This window comes from Helicoverpa armigera, chromosome 17 (genome assembly GCF_030705265.1).
Source record: "Helicoverpa armigera isolate CAAS_96S chromosome 17, ASM3070526v1, whole genome shotgun sequence".
NCBI classification, from domain to species: Eukaryota; Metazoa; Arthropoda; class Insecta; order Lepidoptera; family Noctuidae; genus Helicoverpa; species Helicoverpa armigera.
The window spans coordinates 10,915,290-10,942,120 of NC_087136.1; the positions used below are offsets into that span (position 1 = coordinate 10,915,290).

At 37.2% G+C, this 26,831-nt stretch overlaps 1 protein-coding gene across 5 annotated transcripts in view; it reads left to right on the forward strand.

Moving 5' to 3' along the window:
- Window positions 1-233: 233 nt before the first annotated feature.
- The window catches only part of LOC110381037 (ATP-dependent Clp protease ATP-binding subunit clpX-like, mitochondrial), a 28,613-nt gene continuing 2,015 nt past the window's right edge, over window positions 234-26,831 (forward strand). For 2 of the 5 annotated variants that reach the window (XM_021341216.3, XM_021341214.3), the window contains exons 1-12: window positions 234-664; window positions 10,650-10,787; window positions 12,531-12,741; window positions 16,638-16,816; window positions 18,707-18,823; window positions 21,816-21,960; window positions 22,411-22,502; window positions 22,875-23,028; window positions 23,628-23,823; window positions 24,072-24,164; window positions 25,009-25,137; window positions 26,573-26,737. In XM_021341216.3, coding sequence (XP_021196891.3) covers window positions 595-664; window positions 10,650-10,787; window positions 12,531-12,741; window positions 16,638-16,816; window positions 18,707-18,823; window positions 21,816-21,960; window positions 22,411-22,502; window positions 22,875-23,028; window positions 23,628-23,823; window positions 24,072-24,164; window positions 25,009-25,137; window positions 26,573-26,737 — 1,689 coding nt within the window. In that variant the 5' untranslated portion in view covers window positions 234-594. Of the gene's footprint in view, window positions 665-10,649; window positions 10,788-12,530; window positions 12,742-16,637; window positions 16,817-18,706; window positions 18,824-21,815; window positions 21,961-22,410; window positions 22,503-22,874; window positions 23,029-23,627; window positions 23,824-24,071; window positions 24,165-25,008; window positions 25,138-26,572; window positions 26,805-26,831 lie in introns of all 5 variants that reach the window. The other 3 variants (XR_010277319.1, XM_064038897.1, XM_064038898.1) reach the window with 3 other exon arrangements.

Below are 26,831 nucleotides of genomic sequence, written 5' to 3' on the forward strand. Positions count from 1 at the left end.
AATTCAGGTAAAAAATGTAGTACATTTGAAATAAAATAATTTTTAAACTATCAATAAAATAAAGCTTTAAAGAAGGTAAGAAAATAGCGAGTTAATTCTTCAGTTTTTATTCATTATTTCTTAATATTAAGATTTAATTACATACTCTACGCCATCTAGTACCATAAGTATATCAACTTGATGCTCTTACGGTAAAACAGTGCCAAAGTTAATTGAATAATTCGATAGAGTGCGGTAGCATCGAAACAACGTGGTACAAAAATTTCATTTTCTTTCACATCAAAATCAGCTGTGAACATCAGTATGGCCGCTCCATTATCTAAAAAATAAAATTGTTTTTGTAAAATCATACAAAAAAAACAGTAAAGTGCAGTTTTCGTACTTACACCGTCTAATTGTACATTTGCGAATAGTGTTGATGTTGACTAAAAGTGTTGCGTCATGACAGAGACCTCTCACTGACAAACAAATACAATAAAAATTGCGACTCGCTTATTACGGCGACTTATTGTAATTTCTATTTGGCTCGTGTAACGTTTCTGTCGTTTGGTTGAGGGCTGATGTTATTACTGAATCGTCGTCGAAGTTTATATAATGAGTAGTGTTAGATTGAGTTTCGTATCCGTGGGAAGGATAGCAGTGAGAAGAAATTCACAAATATCAGGTGAGTGCATATAATTTCTCTGTACTGTGTTGTTTTTTTGCTGGTTGGCGTCGATCCAGGCTAATGTCGCAGTATCTGGCGATGTTCTTTGTGTTTGAATGGCTACGCGATTAGGTGTTTGATAACAAAACGTGATGTTTTATGTTGCTTATCTTGCGTGGTGTAGTGGCCGTGCATAACACGCGTGATGGCGCGTGCAAAGCGGCTGAACATTCTCATTGTAATTAATTCAATGTGAAGCAGTTTTCCTTCCATTTGGGTGAGCAGCCCTATCAAGGCGAATATGGATGCAAGGTCAAGGGAGTCACGTGTAGAATGACACTGGCCGCACATAATTATTGGAAACTGGTATTTTATTTCGTAATTTTCTAATAGGAACTTGTCATTTAGTAAACATTGATGATCTTCCCTGAACTTGACTGTTAATCATGTTGTTCTTATTTGAAAACAACTGGACTACTGACACTATTTATTTACTATTGGATTGAATTGTAGTAAAAAAATAATTGCATTATAAAATATACTATTTATCAATAAGTAAAATGCGTAACAAAATGCATGATAAAAGCATGTTATCAAGATATCAAAAATGTAATAAAAATTTTACCTCTGGCTAGTAACAAGCTTGCTGGAAAAGCCATAACAAATCCTATTATCCGTCAACAGTTGAAGCCAATTCATAAAATCAATTGGCTGCAATTGTTTACTTTTAAATAAATTAAAGAACTCATTTAAAAACAACTCTACAATTCAAATCAATTGATAATAGATTTATTTACCATTTTTTTTATTTTTCTGACCTCAAGCAGTTAAGTTGAATAACCTGTTTGATACTGACCTCTTCAGTATTATTTTGTTGTTTTTCTTGAGGATAAAATAAAGGTATTTACATCTGCAGTTTTTGGTGCAAGGTTAACAACTTTAATTAACATTTATTGCATGTTGCAACACCCTGTAGAAGGCATTGCCCAGTGAAATAAAAAAAACATACTGGTGGAAATCGATTATCTGGTTTCCAAGGTAACAGAGTTGATGATAGGCTGTTGATCCATAATAAACACCAATACTCGGCTGAATCCTGTTAGTCTGGAAGCTGACCTCAACACCGTTGGGAATAGGCCAAGCATTTGATGATTGCTGGAATTTGATTAAATCTTCTGTTTATTCTGTTGGCTGTCAAAAGCTGAACGGTTTATGCCTTCTCTTGGGGAAATATTATTACATTCATAATGGGAGTCGGGAAAGGTGCACTCTCTATTTCCTCACCCCTATAATCCAATAGGATGATGGAACACAGATACTGTAGAAGAAAGCATAAGATGATTGATAACCCCTTGATCGGTCATCCATCATCATGCTTTTTGTGATAATATTAAGCTGTTCTTACAAATCTAGTACAGACAAGCGGCAGATGAGTTATTCCACCTTAAGACTAACAGAAAATTCTATCTATATTATCAAAAGCAGAAATAAAATCATTGAGCTTCTTTCCAATGATTTCAAAATTACAGTCATCCCCCAAGGAACTGATTTGAAGGCATCACTGACACAGCTTTCGAGACTAGACCAACTAACAATTCATCACAGCACACACAAAAGTAATTTATAGACAAACAATTCAACAAGAGAATTTTAAATTCTACTCACTTAAACACCTTACATAATATTGGCAACTATTTGTAGTGTAGATGAGACCATCAGATTACTACGTGAGCCAGGTCCCTACAGCGGCCGCAACTGTCTGACCCTGACCGATATGTCTGAACGTGTCAGAACGTCAGAAACCGGCTAAGGATCTGCCCACCTTATCGGGCGCAAGTGATTACATACAGACGCTGTACTTGGTGCGTTGACATGAACTTTTTAATGATAATACACCGTGACCCGACTGATAAAACGTAGCTACGAACTAAAAATATTTTTTATTATTTATTTGGATTTTATTCAAAACCTATTTTACTTATTGAAAATCGCATGGCGATCAACAAGTCTAAAAATGTATTGTGATTTGGTAACCGCAGAAAAAATGACTCTTGATATCGTGTTATCAGCATCTGACGGAGTAACTATGTAAATAAAAAAAATGAATGAACTTATCCAGAAGTAAATTCGTGCCAATTAAATGTAAAATTGATCGCTCATTAAAGTTAACTGACGCATAGGATTAAAACCAAATCAAAGAGATTTGAATGACAAATACGAAATTGCAGAGCAAAAAAGAGAACGTTTCGCGAATCTAATGAAAAGATGCCTGAAAATATTGCGAGAATTACTGCCTTCTTTCAGTAAAATATTGTATGTAAATCTAAAAAGAAAGAACTCAACTTATAATTAAAACCATTTTATCTGATTTACAAGTTGGTAATTGCTTCCGTAAATATCAGATCGTATAAGGAGTTCATTGACGTTATAAACTCCTGGTTAAAGTACAATATGCTAACTGTCTTAAGGCGGAAAATCAACAATTATTGTGATACCGGAACCCGTGAAGATAAACCGCAAATACCTGTGCAAAAAAACGGCAGTAATAGTACTTTGACAAATTTTGCAATTATGTATTCATACTTTTTCATTCTGGGAAATATTTCCGTGTTCCGAAATGTGTATAAAAGTCTACATAAGAATAACAAGGTCTAAATGCCAAAATAAATCCACCCAGAACAAATAAACATAAAAAGATTTCAACATTCGCGAAAAATTGTATTTCGCTTGCACACTAGAATTTGTGCATTTTATACCTTCCTCTGTTATAACTCTTATCCCAACCAAATTCCTACAAATATTCTCTACAGATCAGTGCTCTAAAACATTTGGAACGTAATTACGGAAGCTTTCCAATTTAAGGCTGTCTTTGGCGCCACTTATTTTAGCCATTACACTTAACCAGCAACGTGAAGTGGTACACTAATTAGTCAAGATAATTAGGTTTTCTGATCCACCAAGTGTAAAACTAAGAATTTTATCTATCTAGCGGAATTCTAGCTTTCCTTCTGAAACCACGTCATTTTGGTCGCTGGCTGCATTTCGAGTAAAAGTTCATAATTACTTTTTAATTTGCTTCGGGAAATTATACATTTCGGCCTGTGGCTTTCTATACCGCAACCTTTAAAACTGTCTCACCTTTATCTGCATACGAAATGGAGATTGTATTACGAAAGATATTTAGTTTTTGATAAACTAAATAAATAGTAGAAAGTTTCCTGTCCTGCAAGAAATAAACGCCTTTCTAAAAAGTTAAACTGTCCGTTCGAAATACCTCCTAACATTCTTATATTGAGCCAAACATATTAGAAACTTACCTTACTATTATACTGAAAACTTATAGGTGGTATATCATATTCCCTCAGCCATGTCAACCACAACAAATAACTTGTAACCAACCTTCCCCCAAATGAAACATTCTTCTCAACACATACAGAAGAAACACCAATAACCGCCAAATGTACGCACATCCATTCAACCGTATGATTGCAGTTCATTATAAAATCAGTAAATAAACGTAGCAAAATTGGCGGTAGACACATTTCTCGTTTCCTATACCCTGTTACTGCCTTACGTAACTATTTCACACTTTCTTTAGCAGCGATCATGTTACACTCCATTGATTGCTAACGTATAATTAGACATTTTTGGTAGATTTAAAAATAGGACGGAATTTTATAATTGAGACACGTGTGGGTAATATTAGATTTGGGAAATCGTGTTCCCTTCGACTGCCAAGTGCGGAATTTATTGACCGTGACTCGCATTTTTGGTCTACATTCCCATAAATGCATGCGATGGAAATAGGTGACTGCTAAAATATAATGCAAGTCTATGGGATCAGTAATAAAAGGGTGCCATAAGTTATCACAACAAAGTCTAGTCCAAAGGTTCAAACCACTCGATGACATCATACTTGTTACTGCTATAGATACATGCAATATAAACGTTGTGAAGATTTCACCCCTTAAGTTGTTCTCTCAAGTAGTCACTAAACTGGTACCAAATATACTTTGAATCGACCACGGCTGAATCAACATCATCTCATTGATTATAGCTTTCTTCTCACATTCACTGGCGCCATCCGTACGCATGTCTAAAGCTTGCGTAACATCAATAAATATGCTGCTCTTTAGTGAGTTGCTTAATCTTTGTTATTGAAGCGTTATTAAATACTATGATTATCAAAACCTGATGTCTAAGATAAATTACACCAAATAAGGCAGTGTTTGATTAGAATTAATAATCAAAGTTATGCTATAATATGACAAAACTGAAGAGTTTCTTCGTGTGTTTGCTTGAAACATAGAAATCTTCTAATCGGCTTAACGGCTCTAATCTCAGGAACGACTGAATCTATTTGAAACATTGTCTTAATGTTAGATAGCCCATTTCTCGAGGGAGGCTCCTTTTTGCGAGTGTACGGAGGAGCTCCCAAGTCCCACGGGACACGGGTGAAGCGGTAACGAAGATAGTAAAAATATAAATTGCCAAATTCATCTTAAAGAATTTTAAACAAAACTTGCTCTGACCTCTACAAGTTTGTTTTGTTGTTACAATGTAGCTGACGCATGTGTTGATGTCAACACTACGTCATAAACACTGAGTAGAAAGGCACGTCGCGCGCGCAGCTGGGATTAAAGATCATAATTAGATTACAGATGAATGATCCCTTTCAATCAGGTCAATTGTCTCTCGATATTGTGTCGGGTTTTCATCAAATTCCCATTCCGTCCCTTTTGCTGACAGAAAACAGTGTGAACTAGTTGGGTCCATTATTTCAGTGGATTTAAACAGTTTATGTCAGATAAAACTTCTAAGTAAATCACTTTTACTTATGCATCGTGTAAACATGCATGCATAGATGATTAATGGTATACCAAACGCATAATTTACGATGTAAATATACATATTATTCAACAATGTGACTTTAAATTATACTTAAGAGTCCGCGGCCGGCAGTGAAAGATGATTGCCTTGCCGAAAAAAGCAACCAACGAGATAACAATCGAATATCAACTCTAAATTGAGCTATAAAAACGTCATTTTACCTTATTGGTACCTAGTAGTTTTAATGTCCGAGAGCTACTCATAACGTTTGTAACTTCACCTAGATCATCTAAAGTTAGGAAAGTGAAAGCTGTTACGTCACACCTATTTTTTTATTACACTGTATACTAACCATTTTGTACAAAATTTTATTGTTATTGAGCCGATTTGCCTTTTCGTTTCACCGTAACGATCGATGCGCGGGATCATAACCACGTTACTTTTTATTTACATATAACACGAGAATGATCTTGCATAACCTTTTAAAGTATTTTTGATCCGAATCTGCTTTCCAGTTCATAACTGTTTAAATTATGAGTTTAAACTGTTTGATCGACGCGATAAGCTGAAAGTAATGTTGCATTTTACTCATGATCTCTCGGACTGATAGGAAAAGGGAAACTTTGAATGTATGAGGATTGTTTGTTAGTTAAAGTTAAAATGAAGACTGATTAGAACCGCCGATTGCAGAACAGTTATAAGGATTGTGGAGCAACATCTTCCGTGTATCCTCGCTTATTATAAATTAAATTGGAATGATGTTCTCTGTCGTACAAATTGACAATGAAATGCCATTTACAAAGACAGTAGATCTTATGGTTCGTAAAAATAATAACATCCTGTATACAAATAAAAACCGAGCTGTCAATTACACTAACACGATGATACATTGTGAAAAGTTACGCGACCTAGTCAGAATACTGCGTTTGCTTCTTTTATCGCTGCATGTGCATACAATACGGGTTTGTTTAAAATTCGCATTGCATAACCTCATAGTACTACATTGTAACTGTCTATAGCGGCATGATACCTACTGACATGGGTCATGTGAATACTAAAAGTCCATTGCTTAGAAATCCTCAAAGGACTGGTTTTATAGCTTAGGCCAACAAATAATACTAATACATCGTAGTAAATGTGAATGTCATCCAAAAAACTGTTTGCTCTGACCTCATCGTTCAAGATGAATGAACTTACGACTGAATTCTACAGATGTGATAATAAGTCAATATTGTTTAAAACAATCTCCGCATATTTCATTTTCGAGTTAATCAGTATAAACATAAGTTTTATATAGCTTCATATTATAGTAAGAACATCGATAAACCACACACCGCAGATTGTTTTAATCTTTATTTTCTCGAGGTGACAGAGTCGGCCACGCTTTGCACACAACAACCAATATATTAGATAGTGCATAAAGAAAAATAAAATTTGGTATTTTCTGCATCAGAGCAAAGATTTTCCTCTTCACGGACAATTCGATGTTTCGTTACGTCCATCACGTATAATACACGTTTGGTGTTGAAAGTAAAAACTTTGCAATCCTGCTAATGATGGTCAAAATAAATGATTTGTTTGTCAGAAATACTTAAGTGAACCAAAAAACCTTTAGGCAGTTAAAGCGTCGTTATCCTTGTCCGTAAAATTCATTTGAAAGAGTAAAAACCACTTAGCCTTACACAATATGCCACCTTGACATGAAGCTGAACAATATTAAGCGGTAACAATTGCGTTTAATGGATTCACTGATTTAATTGGTAATTATTACAATGCTTCAAAAACTATAAAAATGCAAGAGTCTTTTCGCATTTTACGACAATTCAAATACTGCATATATGGTAAAGATTTCTGATCAGTGATGCCTGCAATGAGTTGGGTCAGGGCTGTTGACTTTTTAACTTGGGCCAAAAAAAATCACCTGTCAAACTTTAAGTATGTTGTGGGTGAGCTTAATGAAGAGGTTTTTATTTTAAATGTGTGGCCTCTGTTTTAACGAAATGTCACGTTGCATCTCGTGTGTGACATCAGAAGGTAGCACGTGTCCAAGGTTTATTTGATGGACAGTTTAATCTTCAATCAAATTCCTAGAAAGACCCGCTAACATCAACCGATAACATACATCACTATAGGAAGAATGCGTGATCTGAAACGGCTTCTCTCAGGAATTATTTGAAGGAACTGAAAAAAAAAATTTGCTAATGAGGTGAAGTAGTTAATTGTGTGAACGTTTGAAGAAATTAAAAGATAAGCAAAATATTCAGGTGTGTAACACGATAATTCAAATTGCCAATTACTTAATGAACGTGCAAAATTGTTTGCTTGCATCATTTGATCAAGATTATGGATATGCAATACATATTATCTATTGTGAAACCCAAAGCTTATTGTGGTAAACCTCAAAATATTCACTCGATCTTGGCCTTTTGGTTAACTTATGGAATCAACCAAACTTGTTTCGATTGCCTGCTTGAAAAAATGAGAATTTGTATAATGCAGTATCGAATGACAATGTGGCCTCGCTTCAATTGATTTTGGGTCCAATTTAATTCGTTTAGAATTCTGACTCTGTTTTGGTTCTAAGATTAATTCAATGCCAGGCATATTAACTGACATCGCAAAGGTTGCATTACACGCAATATGTCATTGATATTTTACAACAACCTAATATTTATGCCTTAACTAATTATTTCAATAACTTCGTGTTGGTTTAATTAATCATGATGGAAAGTTTTGATGGTATCTTTCTAGCCTAGCCATTTATTATTGATTTCTTAAATATTTCATTATATTTCTCTATTAATTAAAATTGAAATCTGTGATGAGCAACTATTCTGAACCGTTTAGCTCCTCTATAAACGTGGTCAAGCGTCCAATTGAGATAATGATTTGCATTAGAAAGGTGCAAAGGTTCAGTTTTCACAACCCAAGACTACAATGCCGCTGTTGATAAAGCAAGAAAGTAAAATGACATGTCATGAACAATAGTGCCTATTGTTATAACAAGTTCTCAGAGACCATACCTATCCACTGTCTGTAAACTCTGCATAATTAGAGTGAAAAGACATCGGTATGACAGCTTTGCTTTGTCCTTTGTTCAACACTTCTCCAGTTTGCTTACATAGCCAACATTCTTTTTCTCAAATGACATACAGATGATCAATGAAATTGGCAGAAAGTCTCCCTGAGTAAACGCAAGATATGTAGACGACGTAGTTTTGGTGGCTGCCAAATATCAACGTAGAAATCGAAAATAATTGTTTTGGTCAACTTGATGCATTGGAAGAAAGCAAAAGTGGATATTATGAAACGACTTTTAGTATCTGTGATATTTTAATTGTTATTAACAATTAATTTCTTTCGTACATACTTGTTTTGCAATGCCTGTAGCGCCGGTTATGTTTACCTTGATACTATAGCTATAGATTCTATAGTAAATGCTAAAAGCTTTGCTTAGTTCGATGTTTGTCCTCATGGAATGCTGCCAAGTTATCCGAGGATCCTTGAAATATTGTGCTGAGCTTGGCTTCTTTGGACCTTGTCATGCAGTAATTTAGATGTGCTAGTTTTAGGTTTGTTGATATAACTTTCATCTACGCTATCGTGTTTCGACGCGTAACTAAGTGCAGTTTTTATCGCGATCTCATCAAGCCTATAAGGTAGTCTTTACATAATTCTTATCTCAGATCTTAAACACGCTTCTAACACATTATGTAAGTCTTCAAATCTGCATATCCCGAGGCTGTAAGACTTAGCTCATTAAAACTCGTTCCAATGCAAGAAACGCTCAGCCAACTTACTGTATATTTAAGTTTATTTCCAAAATCCATATGTATGACCTCACAGTTTTGGATGTCAAGTTCAGTAGGAAGAAAATTTTCCCATTCTCCACATAGACAAACATAATCATTATGTATTTATTTAACGCTAGATTTAACTTTGGATATTGACCTTGGTTATGCAAAACTTAAATGACCTACCGGTTTTGTGTAACCTTGGGTTTTAATATGAGTGTTCTTATATTCGGATGATCTTTTATTTTATAGTTGCTTGTTTGGATTTTAATATATCAAGGCTTGTTATCTGACGCACTTAATCTAGTTGTCTTTGGCGTTAATTTCTCTATCAGGGGTAATATTTGTTACCAATGTATGTCGATGTAGTCCATTCGTTACATACTTAAATCTTGTAGTAATTCTATAATGTTCTCATATTAAAAAGGCTGTATATGTATAGCGATAAATTGAATAGGAAAGTGTTAATCGGTTTCGTGACACTTTACAACGTTGCTCTAAGTGCTGACGGATAAACAATAAAACTAACGTATAAAATTCTTGGTGCTATAAGGTGTTTCGCTTAGATTCTCAGAGAGGGAGAGTTGCCTAAAGCGTTACGCTTATTATATAATAGCTGTAATGGCTGTAATGGCTGTGTAAATATTGATATGCTCACTTCTTAATTGTAAGTCTGTTGCTATACGTGAGGACTTGTAATTGGCTTTCCGTAGTTTAGGTTGGCTTCTATTTTTAGTTAGTTTAAGCTGTAAGTCCTCCAGAGTGTAATAAATAAATAAATAAATAAATAAAATAAATAAATATATTTTTTGTATGTAATCTGCAACGATTTTGTTTCCGAGAAAGTTAAAATTGTAAGGAAACTAACGATTTGCAAGTTAAGATTTTTTTATGAAAGTGGCTCATTTCTACACATGAGTAATTTGTGATACAAATGGTTTTGCGAATCGCAGTAGGTATCTAGTTACGTAATTACATTTATTTAAAAATGCATTAGGTTCGTTTTCCATTTCTGTTTTGAAACTGGTTGTTCGATGCAAAGCTTACTAGGTCTTGAGGTCTTCGAAAGTAATTTCAAATGTTCAGGAAGCTATTACATAAGACACGGACAACGATAACACTCAATATTACTTTCCAAAATATGTAACATGCACATTAAAATATTTTTGAGGTTCCATTAGCATCCTGCTAGTCCACCCCAACATAGTTGGGAAAAAGGCTCGGAGGATGAGGATGATTAGCATCCTGCTAGTGAAACCTCTGGTTTCGGACCTCCTTGGATCAAACCACTTCAGTGGTTTAACTCACATTGTCATTAAATAGTAATATTATATTTTTAATGGAAGGCTTCCTTTAATGTTTGTTCTCTTTGTCCCCAGGAGTACAACAATGTCGTACACTCCGACGGTCGTGCCCTCGAGGGTTCAGCACGTGCTCAGTGATGTGCAAGAGCCCCACTGAACAGCCGCCCGGCCCGCCGCATCCACACCCGCCTAAAGATGCCGCTGGTGCTGCAGGTAAGATCAGCTGTCTAGGCATTTCTTTATTTTATGTCGATGACCTTATAGAAGGCTTCAATAGGTAACACAGCAATGATAAGCTTCCGCTTGATTGTTTCTAAGAGTGAAGGGAAGAAAATGAAGGGATCTTGAAGGAACATAGATAGGTTTTATTCAGTAGCAGTCCTTCTAGAGTAACAGAGTACTGATTGCTCGCACAATCCAGTATAAGCAGAGGGGTAGAATCTTATCATATCATATCGTTTATTGCATTCCATAATAGAACATGAGGTGGAAAATATAAAATGATAGTCACAATTATGGACTCCTTCAGGAAGTTTCTCAAAATTCACACAATACTTAACAAAAGTTATACTGACCAATAAGAAAGTGGTTGCAACATAAAAAAAAAATCAATATCGAATCATAAACGAAAGTGGACTTTGTAATACAGGTTTGAAATTAAATATACGTTTAGCTTAAATAAAGATTGCATAATCATATTTCTGTGTAACACTAAATGCGCATAATGCATACAATTTAATAAGAATGTTATGCAAATTATGTATTTTATTCAACAGCCGATTAACATTCGATACGCAGAATTATTTGTGCTAAGAGGCTACATTTTGGTACCTACACAATGAAAGACAAAAACTGCCAAATGTTAATGTCATCTAATCAAATATCCAGATTTACTTAATGGCTAAGTAAGGTCTTAAATACCCATTGTGTACATTATTGGTCACTAGATCAATAAGTCTCGTCTCGTATTTCTTATTCAAAATTCTTTAGACATGGTCATGTTGATCATCAATCACCAACACGCATGCTCAGCGCAGTGAGTATAGGTGAATCCCCTCAACTCGGAGAAAGCCTTTGTTCAAATGTGTGTGATGTCTTTTAGCTGTGACGATGAAGGTTAAGGTGATATGAAAATCTATTAGCCCAATGTCAATAGTAGCGTCACTAGTATTAGGCTTTGACCTAGAGTTTTTTGAGGTCCTTCCTCTCTCTTGCAATGCAAATACAATGGTAACATTCAGCCTTTTTGGACTAACTAAGGTCATTCAAAATTAATTTCGAAAGTGTAGTCAAAAAAATTAAGCCTGTATGAAATATATTTTTTGAAGGCTATTTAGTAATTGAAGGAAATATGTGCAGTGCAATTCTTGCAAATGCTATCTCATTAGATGCTAGGCTGATTGCACCGCAAATGATTTAAACATTATATTATTACAGTTCGTTGCCTCCTAATCATATGTTATGCAATACCTGTTTATTTAGAATTACATGTTTATTTTTACCTCGTTATGTGGTTTCTAGGTAATTGGTTAATTTTGTAAAACTTGTGTATCTTAACATTTCCCTAAGTATTAAACTAGTAACGTTGGTTGCGGTGTTCTAGCGAAAGCTACACTGTAGTGGGTACTATTATTTTATTCCGTACTATCTTTGCACACTTACACTCGACTTTCGCTAGAATTACTGCTATCAGATCCCTTGAAACTACCTACCGCATTCAGTATCTCTGCCAGGGCTGTTAGATTATTCGAATGACGTATTACAGTCCTGGAACACGAATGATTCCAGAAGAAACATAGGATTTTAGGACTGGAAATGAACTTTGTCTGAATAATAGCATTTTCTTATTTGTTTAGTCAGAATGTCTCTATCTGGGCAATCACACCATACATGTTTTACCTCCCAAAAAAATCTTCAATAACCTTGTCTTCATCGTCTTTTGTCGTTATTCCCCAGGCACTACATCAGGTGGCAAGAAGTCAGGGTCCGGCAGTGGGGTCCTCACGTGCCCCAAGTGCGGGGACCCGTGCACCCACGTGGAAACCTTCGTCAGCTCCACGCGTTTCGTCAAGTGCGATAAATGCCACCACTTCTTCGTGGTGCTAAGCGAAGTGGACACCAAGAAGAGCATCAAGGATAATGCGGATAATAAGTCTGGATTCTACAGGTGAGAAGATATGACCTATACATATTAATCAATTTCACTGTACTTTGTCTGTTTACTTTGTTTGTTTACTGAAGTCTCTGCGAAGAACTTTATGGAACTAAAATTGAATCAGGTGGGGAAAGATATCTTTTATATACTGGACTAGAATTATCGGAAAAATATTGGCAGTTCTAAAGCATATCTCGATGTAAACTTTCGCGTCATAAATCTTCTTGCAAAAACACCATTAGAAAATCAATCACAATATTTGATTTCGGGAAATGTAATAGTAGTCATATCCACTGCTTGTCAAAGTTTATCGACACCGATACGTAACGCATAATAATAGTTATGTTTGTCCATAAGGAAGTAAGCAGTAATAAAATAATTATTTTACATAATTTATGCAGTATGTATTCACAGAGGAAAATGAAAACTTTGAACGTAGATTTAATACCCGAGAAAGAATAGTCAGCTGCTCATGCTTTATGCAATAAATTCATTATCTAACTTCAAATGATAAATACCGTCAATGCAGTGTGTACCCATCATATCATAGAATTGTAAAATTACTATAATCATAATGCCTGCTATTTTCGAAATTATATGGGTAAAGACTAGGTACTGGAACTCTTTAAAAAAAATCTAAGTCAAAATGAGACGCATTTCAGATAAGACATCTAATCCGTTTAGAAAACTTCGCAACGCCAACAAAACACGACCGAATTGACACAGAATCGTGACATCGCGTACACGTGTCGTGTCTTGTGAAACAATTACGCTGATGGATCGTAAATACTGACATGACTCTTATTCATGATCTCCTAGATTGTTGACTTTGTCAGTGCCAAGTGATAAATTGATTTCATATTTGAGCACTTGACTTGATTTATTTTTATGACTTCAAGCTGCAGTTTTGTAAATCGCTCCTAAATCTATCTTCTATATACAGGGTTACTGGTAAGTAGACCGCATCCCTTCAGGAGGTGATAGTATAGGTCAATACAGACAAATTTGACCCTGGGATACACTGGGCAAAAGTTAACCCGTTTTAGGAGAAGGATTTTAGGATAGTTTTTGTCAACATCCGGCTACGGGACGCGGGTGAAACCGCGGGCGAAAGCTAGTTACGAATAATTGAAAGACCGGGAAAAAGCTGTTGTATAAATTCATAGCGCTAAATAAAACAACACCATCAAAAATAATGTATAAACATTTTCACATGTAAATAAATCTACGTAAAGCGAATATTGAACCCACGCATAGTGATAGCGCCAAAGTCAAAACTAGACAACAAGACTCCGACGCTACAAATTGTTTATTCCGACGATCATAAAATTGCCAGAACACACACAGAGGTGTGAAATGTGAACACATATGAATTATGTATGTAGTGTAGCGGTAACAATGACCAAGCAATAAACTCATCTATCTTTCGTACACATCGAATTTTTTATAGGGTTGGTTAATATAAATGTCACGCTGAACTGCCAATTACAGTATAAATGCGTCAAATATGTCAACGAAACTGCTGACTATGACATAGATGCACAATAACCTGTCAATTAACTAACAGGACTTGGTAATAAACTTAAAGTTGTCAAAATAAACGATCGCGTAAGTCATTTTTGATGGAAGGATTGCGTAAAAGGTGACATGGCTAAAATAAATAATGGTGCGTCTGCAGATTAAGATGTATGGAAGGATAATACAGGAGGTAATGATAGAGGGAAAGATAGCGTAAGAAATATAAGCTTAATCTCTTTAGAACAGCGTGCAATTAAAGTTTTGGATATGTTGTAACCTCCACCCGTTTGTTTTTACTCAAAAAGTGATAAGAACAGTCTTTATAATAAACTCAGTTTACCATCGTGAAAAATATAAGCCGTGTTTGCCAACCCTAATCACTTCTCTGAAACAAATAAGTTCGTTGAACGTCCCCACTTATCTGACGGTTTGACAATACGAAGGTTTCAGCAACAAAAACACTTGAGTTTTGAATAAAGGTCTTTGCACCCGAATTTTAAAGAAAATGTAAATATCTTGAAATCGTATGTTAATATAAACTTTTGTATGACAGACGTTTAACTTGTGTTGTGATCCATTTCTTCCGTTTTCACTGTGATAGCCTTTTCAAGCTGGTTCTTTTACATTATTTGGGTCGAAACATCTTTCGGTAGGCATCATCCATCGCACATAAATCAAAAGGTTGTTTACTACTTAATAATAGATTTCTAAATAATTTTATTTGAAGATCTTTCGGTGGGTACAATGTTCGTTCAAGTTAGATTTTAATGCTGCATTGAATCCCTTAACTGTTAAAGGTTATCGACCTGCCGACATACAAGTAATAGAGAGGTTAGTTTGTTTTACGAGCTGTTTACCATACGAGTAAACAAACTCATTTTCGTATTTCTATTGCCGAAATTTTCTATTCATTTTACCCAAAATGTACTGCACACACATTTTTCAAACAAAAATCTACAACAAAATTCGTGCACAGTTCAATTCCTATAAATAATGTATTCATTCAATAAAACGTAGGTCATTTATATTCGCACCGCACTCCGGACAAATTCGCGACATCCGACTTAGTTCTGCAGATTGGGATTACCCAAGGAACAATCGTGGGCCCGTCGCTGTCTAATCTCACATCATATGCCGTTGATATTCCATTAGGATAGTTAATAAGGTACAAACGAGAATGTTGAGTTTGCATAATGTTAATATTTATTATGTAAACACAGCAAACATTGTTTATCAACAAATTGTCAGACAATACGACCGTGTTTTCATATCTTTCTTTATCTGATTGAGATTTGTGTTTGCTAAAGTATGCCATTGCTAGGTGCATAATATATACTGTGTTCTACAGTTGATAAATTAGTCGTAACAGCTAATTTATATTCAGTCTCTATTTCCGATCGCAAGTAAAATATCTTTGACTTACTATAATAATTTATGTTCAACAACAGCACTTTCACCAATGACAGCAGTTTGTGAGTTATTTTTTGTCATATATGTACCGAAGAATATGTAAGAAATCACCTTACCTAACCTATTAGGTTGGTATACGAAATAAAAATTGCAAAGATGACTGACTGACTATCTTGATTAGATAGAGTTTAGAATATATGTAGACAGTTACAAGTTGAGCTTATCAAAGGAAAGGGCAACTAAATAGCTTTGAAAACCAAATTTTGAGCGTCAACTTTATGCATGGAGAAAACCATCTTATATTCTGTCTGGTTAGCAAATTCGTCATGATTTCCTTGTAACACACTTTCCAAGCGCATTGTTTTTTTAAAAAAAGGACGTAAAACGATACTGAAATCGGCCGATGGGCTCGTGTGTCATGTTTTAAGGATTAAACTTTCACTGGTACTCGTTAAAAATTTTGAGTACTGTCCTTGTAACGATTTTGAAATTGCAGACGGGTTTTTTTCCCTTTTGTGTTTTTAATTTGGGTTAATCGTGGGTCATGAATATGGAAAAGTGGTGTCATGTTCCTTCACTGTACACGGTAGATGTATACAGAACTTATGAGCAGAAGAAGGGTTGTATGATTCCCTAGGGTCTTTCTAAGGTTACTACCCTGTAAGACGTTTTAAGATTTGTCAGTGTAGTTTTTGTTAACGACATCAGGGTATTTGATACTTCCACGCGCACTAGCTCTAATAATATTTTACCTGATAAAATTATCTGGTTATCTGATACCGAATAGGTCATTACAATGTTATCTCCGTGTGTTTGTTTTGTTGCTACTTTTTCAGATACAGATTCATGAATGATTCCGATCGCCAAACATTTCCCTTAGCCTAATGACTCGGGGTCTTTTTCAGACCTTGAACGTAATTAAGTAGCTATAATTCTGAAATTCTCTTAACTAATGTTATATGTATCTTTCCTCTCTTCAGAAAACCTCCGCCGCCTCCGAAGAAGATCTTCGAATACTTGAACAAGCACGTGGTGGGTCAGGAATACGCGAAGAAGGTGCTGTCGGTGGCAGTGTACAACCACTACAAGAGGATCTACAACAATGTCACCAGCGGCACGCCCACAGACGCACACCATCCCTTACATCACACACACAGAGGTGAGGGTAGTATATAGTACATAATGCCAGATTATAGGTATTGAACAAGACTCGAGGTCTAGACGCTACAAGCGCAGAGCTTTCCGGAGTTTTAAATACCTATCCCAAAGAATTTCTTTCTTAAACAACTGGTCTCCGCCTAGTAGGTATTATCTCGAAACGTAGGAATTCTATTGATTGTTTAAAAAAATCTGGTTTCCAGGCCTAACTTAAGGAAACGATTACTTGGTCACAATTGCTTAAAGGCCTGGCTGATCAGTCCAGCTACACTGGTATGCCAATTAAGCAACAAAGCTGAAGTGTCGGTATTATTTATTTAAAGAATCAAAGTAAAATGGAGCAACTAATTGACAACCGAAAACTGAATCACAAAATCAAAAAGTGTCATGCCCGAAATCTTACTCTCTACCAAAGATTACTTCATAGTCTAGTTCCCGCAACTTTCCCCAAAGTCCTTTAAACAAATGTCGAAAGCAAAACCTCTTGTCTACTAGATCACAATAAACACAGTCGTGAGCGCAGGTGCTTTTTGCTGAAAACAATTTTCAATTGCGCCGTGAAAGTGTGACGAATTACCGAAGTTCGTGGTCATTACGCCTCAGTGGGCAGGTGACCTTATGACTGATTTTTTCTTTGAAAATAGAAGCCTCTCTTGTTACCATTTTTACGGTTCTAATTTCGCTTAGCTGTGTTGGTTTAAGTTTTGGGAAAGTTGAATTTTTAACACTTAATTTGTGCGTACACATTTGAGGAAATTGTACATTGGTGGTTTTGAAATTCAACCTTCATTTTTCATATGACGATGGAAAAATGATGGTCATTTTATTTCAGCTATAACAAAAAAAAAACTTTATTTCTTTTACAAAATTTTCTGGAGTCTCCTGTTAGGCATGTAAATATGCCTGTGTCAGGAGGCTCCGCTCTACCTTAACAAACCAAAAGCATAGCAAGAGTCATGAAAACATATATTTTGTATTTTAATTATTTAGTGGGTAAGTATTTATTTATTTTAGCCTAAGGATATATATAAGGAATTGAATTCGGTTGCAGTATTAGATGTGTGTCTGTGTGTGTGTATGTGTGTAAGTGTTTGTGTGTGTATACACATACACACATACACACACACCAGACGTTCATACCACCAACCAACCACCACCAACAGATGTTCATATATTATGCTTGTTAAGAAAATAGAAATTGTTCTAGATATTTCTCAGTACGTTTGCGCAAATTCCATTGTGCAAACAATAGGATCTGTATCGAATCAGCAAATATTCGACGTACGTCAACTGTTTCACACTTATTTACGAAATGCTGGCGGATGAGCCAATGAAAAAAAAAACTGTCTTTGATATTTATGAGGTCAATCATCGTTAACTTTGCCGATCCATAGTTTCTACACAAACGAATAAACTCTTCAGCTGTATAATATTAGTAGGTACAGATGATCTGGCGTCGTTTTCACTTACTTAGTGCTGTTTATAAAATAAATCAAAGATGAACTAGAAGTGACAAATGTGACTCATTTGTCCCTAAAGGTCGAATATTCTTATTATTTTTGGGTGACTTATTCTTGACTCTTGTAATAGATTATAGTAGGGATGTTGAATTCTGTCAAGCACTAATAACTAGCGTCTTGAACAACACTTTTCGTATATCAAAATTATATGAGACATCCCCCTAAATGCCCACGCACACCCTCCATCCTATGTGTTTTTGCTGGGAAGAAGTGGTGTAACAAGCGTGGTGTACAAATAAAAATATTCTATTCTAAACTCCTTAGCACACACACGTCTGTCTGTTAGTCTAACTTTACACATTAGCTATAGATAGTATCATACATATATAGGAGCAAAATAAAATTAACACTATTCTATTATTTGATTCCAGATCTCCTTCACCTAAGTCACGGCAACAACAGTGGCGGCGCCGAGGTGCTTGAGCGACAGCATCACGAGCTGAGGCTCGATAAGAGCAATGTGCTGCTGCTTGGTCCCACTGGATGCGGTGAGTAATATACTTACTGGTGCGTTCACACGGTGCAAGTAGTTTGCGCATTTTAAGGCACATGCGCAGGTTACATGCATCTTAAAAACGTGCGGGTCCAGCGACGCGCGCATGTATTAAAGCAATATACCCACCCGCGTGCTCTTGTCACTTGCGCATGTTCACTTGCGCCAGCTACATGCACTGTGTAGACGCATCCTTAGTTAGTAGTCCTTCTGCAGGTGTATAACACCCTGTTGTTTTGTGTCCAGTGCAATGACAACTCTTGGTAAGGGGATAAAAGATTTCGAAAGATTAAGTTCAATCTTTAAGTCGTTAGGGATAGTCAGAAGCCATAAAGACCGTCTTACCAAAGCGGTAATCGGGTTGCCTGGGTAACTTGGTTGAGGAGGTCAGATAGGCAATCGCTTCATGTAAAACTGGTACTATAGGCCGATTACTAAGTACGTATAAAGGTACTGCCTACGTCACCCGTCAACCTGCGCGGTCCATATCAGTGTCACTAACGAATTTGATAAGCTATATTACTGAGTGAATTAGGTTAACGCTTAGCATATTTTTCTACATTTAAATACATTGACGTATAAACTAGTTAAAGTCAACAATATCTAATTTACGAGGTGTCAATACTCTAGCCATTAGAGGTGAGTCAAGGTATAACCTACTATGTTTGTTATAATGGATGACTCATCCGCAGGTATATGAAGTTTAGCTATTACCTCTCGACTGTTACTATGGAGCTTAATATTGATTTGTGTGGATAAAGTCAGGGTTTCTGAATGCATATAACTGAAAAATTTCCTATCCAGTGATTTTAGAACAACTTAGGCCCAAGTTCAACTACGATAGTTAAACAATTATTTAATATAATTGAACGTGAAAATTCAAAGTAGACAGTGTTTTAAGACCACTGAGGTTTATGATGTCAGAAAACTTGGGCCTTAAAAAGCTATGTATAATAATCCTACTTAACATATTTAAAGTATTTTTTTAGAACTACTGAATTAAATATAAGCTTGTCCCATTTTTTGGTATCAAGTGACATTGCATGAGTCATCAATACATTTATAAATATTTAAGAAGTTAGCCTAATTAGGTAAATACAATGACGCTTGTTCATTCTCCTTGTACTTATAGTCAAATGTTTGCAATACACTTCTCGTAAAGGTTGTCATCTTATGGAGCTAAAATATAGCTTAGTCATTGTTGATATTGTATTTGTATTAGAGCTCAGATGAAAGTCACAGTAAATATTGAAAATATATTCCAAGTTTTAGCGGCCTCCAGCGGTTTTACCTGCGTCCCAAGGGAATTGCTCACCCGGGTAAAACATAGCCTTTAGCCCTCCTAGATAAATGGTCTATCTAACACTGAAAGAAGTTTATAGCCTCCAAGAAAATAAACAAACTCTTCAACTGCATAATATTATCACACATTAAGATTAATAAATAAACCACAATATAGCAATCGAAGGCCGTTATTTCGCCACATCTCGATTAATTCCTTAACAATACATCTGCCGTGGGTGGGAACACTATAAAGTCTTGTTTGAATACTAAACGATACAACACTGTTTCGTATGCTTGCAACGAAAAGTGCAAATTAAAAGATTCCCATTAGCTTTGCAATGCACTTGTTGCAAAATACCATTGTGTTATAATGAACTATTGCTTTCTGAGTAATAGTATTTCTTATGGTTTTGTAATGATTTTGTTAAGTTGCAATGGTAGCAAAAAAATGGTGTGGACAGAGGTTTTTTTTTGTCTAGATTTAGTAAAGGATTAGTTCAGGTTAGCAATCTTATTGCAATGTAAAACTGACCTATTGTCTATGTTTGAGTATAATTTCACCGAGATTTTATCAAGTCTATTCATTGCCTATATCATATGTAATCATAATGCACAAGTATTGCGTACATGTCAAAGCCATATCGTAGATTTGTTCTTTTCATAAAATGCTCGATAGTTTGAAATTAGCTAGAATTTCCTGAAGTCAGCCAATCTATGACATATGACATCCATCTACAACAAATGCATAGATAAACATAGCGTTAAACTATCTTGATGTTCTCCGCCGAGAAAATTTGATGTACTCTTAATCTATGTATACTGAGTTCATGTTAAGTTAAGCTAATTAGGACATTTCGGCCTAAACATAAAAGGGTTGGTGTCCCTAACTACGTAAAGTTACGCAAACAATATGAGTGAGCACAACTCTGCAACACAATTTCATACAACAATCTCCACTAACGAATTCACTACATTATTCATCACACGGCCTACCCGTTCCAATTACAACAAAATAATGAGCTTTTATGTATGACCAGCGTGTGTTGCCAGATAAAAATATCATTTTTTGAAGTAAATATTGGGCAACACACTTTTGAAGTTTATTTTTAGATTCTCGTGCAATGAATGCAGATTGCAAGGCTAAATGTATGTATTTAGGTAACATTTGTTTTGTTTAAAAATAACTTATTCAGACTCGTTTTTATTTATATCTATTCGCTCCTTATTTGGTAGGTACTTACAAGGTGATGATAGAACGTGTGACATAAATAGAATTTTCTTTCTAGTCTAGTCTCGCGTCATTGAATAAAATACTTATTACAACATATTCCTTGCAGAAGGTAGATTTACACTGTAGTGAAGGATGTGATACATATGTTTTTGTACGGCTAGCTGACTGGGATTCTCTTACTGACCTTTTGCTATCAATGCGTTCTATTTTTCTCCCAATCAAAATCTGCCCGATAATCGGACTATGGCGAGCAGCTTATATCTTACAGAGATTGCTGATTAAATAAAGTACTGCTAACATATTCAAAATCAAAAATGGTTTATTGAAGGGCGGTTAAAAAACAGCACTTTTCGCCACTTCCTATTTGTTATTACTGGGAAGAAGTGGCGCAACAAACTCCGCAGCCACACACGTCTGTCTTCCTTATAAAAAAAAATAACCTTAATGATTACAATTTCTTTTGTATTTGCAGGTAAAACTCTCCTAGCGCAAACGATAGCGCAGTGCCTGGACGTGCCGTTCGCGATCTGCGACTGCACCACGCTCACGCAGGCCGGCTACGTCGGCGAGGATATCGAGAGCGTCATCGCTAAGCTGCTGCAGGATGCTAACTTTAAGTGAGTTGAAGTACATTGATGGTTTAATCTAAAGATAGTATGTTCAGTCAGGTTAAGGCTATGTATTTCTTCCGTTGTAAGTGAAGCACTAGTTGTCAGTTATTTTACTTCACCGAAAACACATAGGAAATGGTGAAGAGTAGTCGTTTTAGGGTCTATCTTTTTTTTGATTGTGAAGCAATTATGAACTTAGTATTTTCCTTTATGTTCCAACTTTTGGAACTATTTCGCAGTCTCGGGTAGGCGCATTAAAAATGAAATACTACAGAACTCTCTTTAAAAAGTATTTTATGAAAAATATCTCCAGTTCTACAAAGGCCCATTGTCTTAGCTTCGTTGTCAAGTCCCTTAAGTTACTTGTGTATTTTCTGCAGTTAGTGGTGGTTTCCTTAGAAGGCCTAGGACTATTTGTAAAGTCGCGACTATATTATAAAACATTTTTTGTTCCAGCGTTGAGCGAGCACAGACAGGCATCGTGTTCCTAGACGAGGTGGACAAAATCGGCGCCGTGCCCGGCATACACCAGCTCAGGGATGTCGGAGGTGAGGACACAGCTTTATTTACAACAGTTTTGCGACGTTGCAAAATATACCTCAAATAATGGATATGAAGTCCATTTTTGAACTGTTTGCTGATGTTCACGTCACTAAGTTTCATGACAGTTTTTCTTTACAATATTTACCATTTGGAGCCGTGTAATTAGTGTAACTTTACATACAATTATCGTCAATTACTTTTGCCCTTCTAAGGTCAGATTCCACCAAAGCTGAGCGGGTTTTAAGCAACTAATAACATTTTTCCACTTAACAGATTTAAAATCTCTCCTGCTCTCCTTTTCCTTGAGTCTCCGCCAAAAGTCAACCATATGACTCCTCACGTATATATTAGACTTATGTATTAATGTGTTTGTCCAGGCGAGGGAGTCCAACAAGGCATGCTGAAGATGCTGGAAGGCGCCGTGGTGTCGGTCCCCGAGCGCAACTCGCGCAAGCTGCGCGGCGACGCCGTGCAAGTCGACACCACCAATATATTGTTTGTTGCCAGCGGCGCTTATAATGGTCTCGACAGGTAATTGTTATTATATCTACGTTGATCTTCAAAGTTTTTTTTTTTACTTTTTAGTTATTTTCAAGCTTTTTCATTTGATATCCATATTGAAGAAATGCAATAAAAATAATTGGTTTGCCATCTTGGATTTGTTGCCATGTTGAATTTAGAATGATGTCGAACTGTTAATCATACATTTTTATCGAAACCGAATGTCTATATAAAATTTCCGTTCCGAGTGAAGGTTTGCATCAAAATTATTTTTCAAGCTTTAGAAGTTGTCATATTCGATTGAGAGTGACGTTACATTTTATTTGAGTCCATGCTCAGTTTGCCCTCTCATTTTATATCTGTAATGCAGTTTGAGGCCTAAGTCTGTGGGTAGGAAATTTGTGACTGAGATGGCGACAGTAGGGTGATGTGATTTAGGGCGACAAGGTAGTGATGTCTTGTACCGGCGCATAACATAGTATGTTTACACAAGCGAGAAAACCAAAAAATTTGTATGATCTTGTGTGGCCGTCGTTCCACTGTTGCCTGTGCAATGTTTGATTGTCCCGCCCGCAATAGTTCGTCCGTCGCTAGTATCATGCCAGCCTAACAACACTCTCACCCCTCAGACTAGTGCAACGTCGCAACAACGAGAAGTACCTCGGGTTCGGCGCGTGGGACCCGCGCTCCGGGCGCCGCGCGGCGCTGGCGGCGGCGGCCAGCGACGCGTCCCCGCTCGACTCCGCCCGCGCAGAGAACGACGAGCGCGACGCCTGGCTGCGCAAGGTGCAGGCCCGCGACCTCATCGACTTCGGGATGATACCCGTGAGTATATCACTACATCATAGCTGTACTACCCGCGCCGAGAACGACGTTTTTTTATTATTATTTATTACGCAATAATCTGCCTAGCCTTTTCCTAACTATGTTGGGGTTGGATACCAGTTTAACCAAAAATTACGCAGTATTACAATAAAAATAAAGTGCAATAAAAATCAATGCGTAAAATAGTTCCTTACACAAACGCGTTCAAACAAACTCAGCTTGATAAATGGTTTTATTTCGTTTTGCAGGAGTTCGTGGGCAGATTCCCCGTGCTAGTACCTTTCCATAGTCTGAACCAAGATCTGCTTGTACGGATACTAACGGAACCTAAAAACGCTATGGTAAGTTCAAACGAATACTTTGCTTAAAAAGTTACTACTATAATTTATATAGGTTTGAGTTACCCACATTTGATTACACCGTTACAATCTAAAATGATTATTTTATACATTTATTTATACAATGAAATAAAGTTTCAACAGTTTTACCAATGTTCTATTTCCCGAATCATGATAAAAACTTTTCTAGTATAGTCCGCGCGGAACTAGTTGTCCGCGCCTTAGGTACGTGAGCGGTGTGGCGGAGAGACATGGCACTGCTGTCATTACTCAGTTAGGCGCCGTACTTCGTGACGGCAACACGCGTTTACAGTTCCGGCTAGTTGACACGAGACGCATATGACATTGCAATAGCGATATGCACACAAGAAAAAAAAATGTTGTAGAAAATTACGTTTTATAAAAAGAGACGATACTTAAATTTGTCTTTTTTTAAAAAAATCTTCGGTATAAAGAAGACGGATCACAATCCATACCAAATTGCCCCACGTCCTATAAGAATGTGACGTATCTCAAAAATATGGCATACTCTCTAATTTATTTTTTTTACACCTTCATACGTTCACATATTCAGTTGTCGAGTTCCCTCGCCCTTCTCTGGTCTCCATCATCAAGTCAGCTTCAAACCTTCACTGTTGCAAAGGTCTATTCAATACAAATAATATAAGCGCAAACACAAGGTAGTTTATATGTTTGATTGTCGAGTTCCCTCCACCTTCTTTCGTCTCCATCATAAGGTCAGCTTAAATCTTTTTTTTGAGAAACGTCACATTGTTATAGGACGTGGGGCAATTTTGATCCACCTTCTATTCAAAAATTGACCATGGCAATGTAATGGTTTCCTAAGGTATCCCAGTACAAGCTGCTGTTCGCGATGGACAAGTGCGAGCTGACGTTCAGCACGGAGGCGCTGGCCGCCGTCGCCGCCATGGCCATGGAGCGCAAGACCGGCGCCCGCGGCCTGCGGGCCATCATGGTATGTACTCTGTACACGGATTATATTCTGTCTAGCCGATGTTGGAGTCATCATGTGGGAAGACCAATTTGTTGTGACTTTTGCAACAAAGAAACTTTAGATTTTTGTGTCGGTGTTTTTTAAATTTAATTTTATGCGTAAGTACTGTAGATCGTAGCATACTATTTTATAGAATTTTGACGAAAAACAGTCCTTTTGGGCTATCGCAGATTTGCCAGTAAAAAATAACTACTACTCTAGCTCGAGTACGCGGTCCAATAAATAGTGTAAAAAGCCGTATAATCAGGTTTACCTGACTTTGTCGTGGCGCGCCCGGTGTCGCCGACAGAGCGGATCGCGGACTAATCTAGCTAGGCACAGTGCAGTGGGCACTCGGCGTAAGGCGAGCGCTGCACCCGGCCGCGCCCCGGATCTAGCCAGTTTGTGCGCGTGTTTCGTGGGGGCCGCAGCTGGCTTGGAGCGCGGGGCGTCACCAATGTTAGAGCTTGGACTCGCTACACTTCCTATTTTTTTTTAAAGAACAGTATTCAAATGCTTGTCACCACACGTACGTGTTGCGGTGCGTAGCATGCACCTAAAATGTTTTTTAAAGTCGGCTCTATTTTCTGAAAAAAGGTTTTATTTTGGTTTGTCAGCATAGTTATCACTATCCGCATTAGTGCAAAAATCTCGTTCAACTATGAACCATGAAGTAGTTTACATATTCAGTTGTTGAGTTCCCTCGACCTTCTCTGGACTTAATCATCAGGTCAGCTCCAGACCTTCACTGTTGAATAGTGCTATAAGGCATGCACCTGAGTGTCAAGTTTTTACTCTATTTATACCTAGAATTTTCGAAAGTTGCCCTCGATTTTTCAGGGTTGTCAAACAAGAAATCATCAAAATCGATTAGTAAATGGCAGAGTAAACGCTTAACAAATATGTAAAAAAAAAACGGTCGAATTGAGAACCTCCTACTTAAAGTTGGTTAAAAATAGATCACATATGAATTTTATGGAAATAAATTGTACCAAAAATTGGTAAATAGCCAGGTGTTTACAAACACCATAGAGGGAAATTAATTTCAAACACTGTTCTTTATCCATAATTACTATGCTCGGACGCGGCACGAAACAGAATGGGCGTGCGTTCAGAGTGCGTGCGCGTTCAGAGTGCGCGCGGCAAATCACTGAGGCGCCTGTGAGCTAAACACACAGCCGACTCACGGGGGCCGCGCGCGGTCCCTCGCCCGCGCCGGCACACGCGCGTGCTCGCTCGCGGCACGTCTACATAACGAGCAGCCCCGCGCGGCTGGCCTGACATGCCTGGCTGTTCTCTGCGTGCGCTCGCCTGGAGACATAGTCGATACTGTCAAATCCGTGTGTTGATTCATGACTTCGACCTACTGTCCAATGAATTTATGGAACTGCAGTTATAACTTTTGTTTCTTTTTCAGGAAAACCTGCTCCTAGAAGTGATGTTCGAGATCCCCGGGTCGGACATCTCGTCGGTGCACATCCACGAGGGCTGCGTGTCGCGGTCGGAGCCGCCGCAGCTGTCGCGGCGCCGCGAGCAGCCCGACGCCCGCCCCGCGCCACACGACCTCGACGACTGGCCCTCGGTGCGCCTGCACAACTGTACGTAGTGTAGCCGCCGCCGAGACATCCGCGACTGTCGCCTGCACAACTGTACGTAGTGTAGCCGCCGCCGAGACA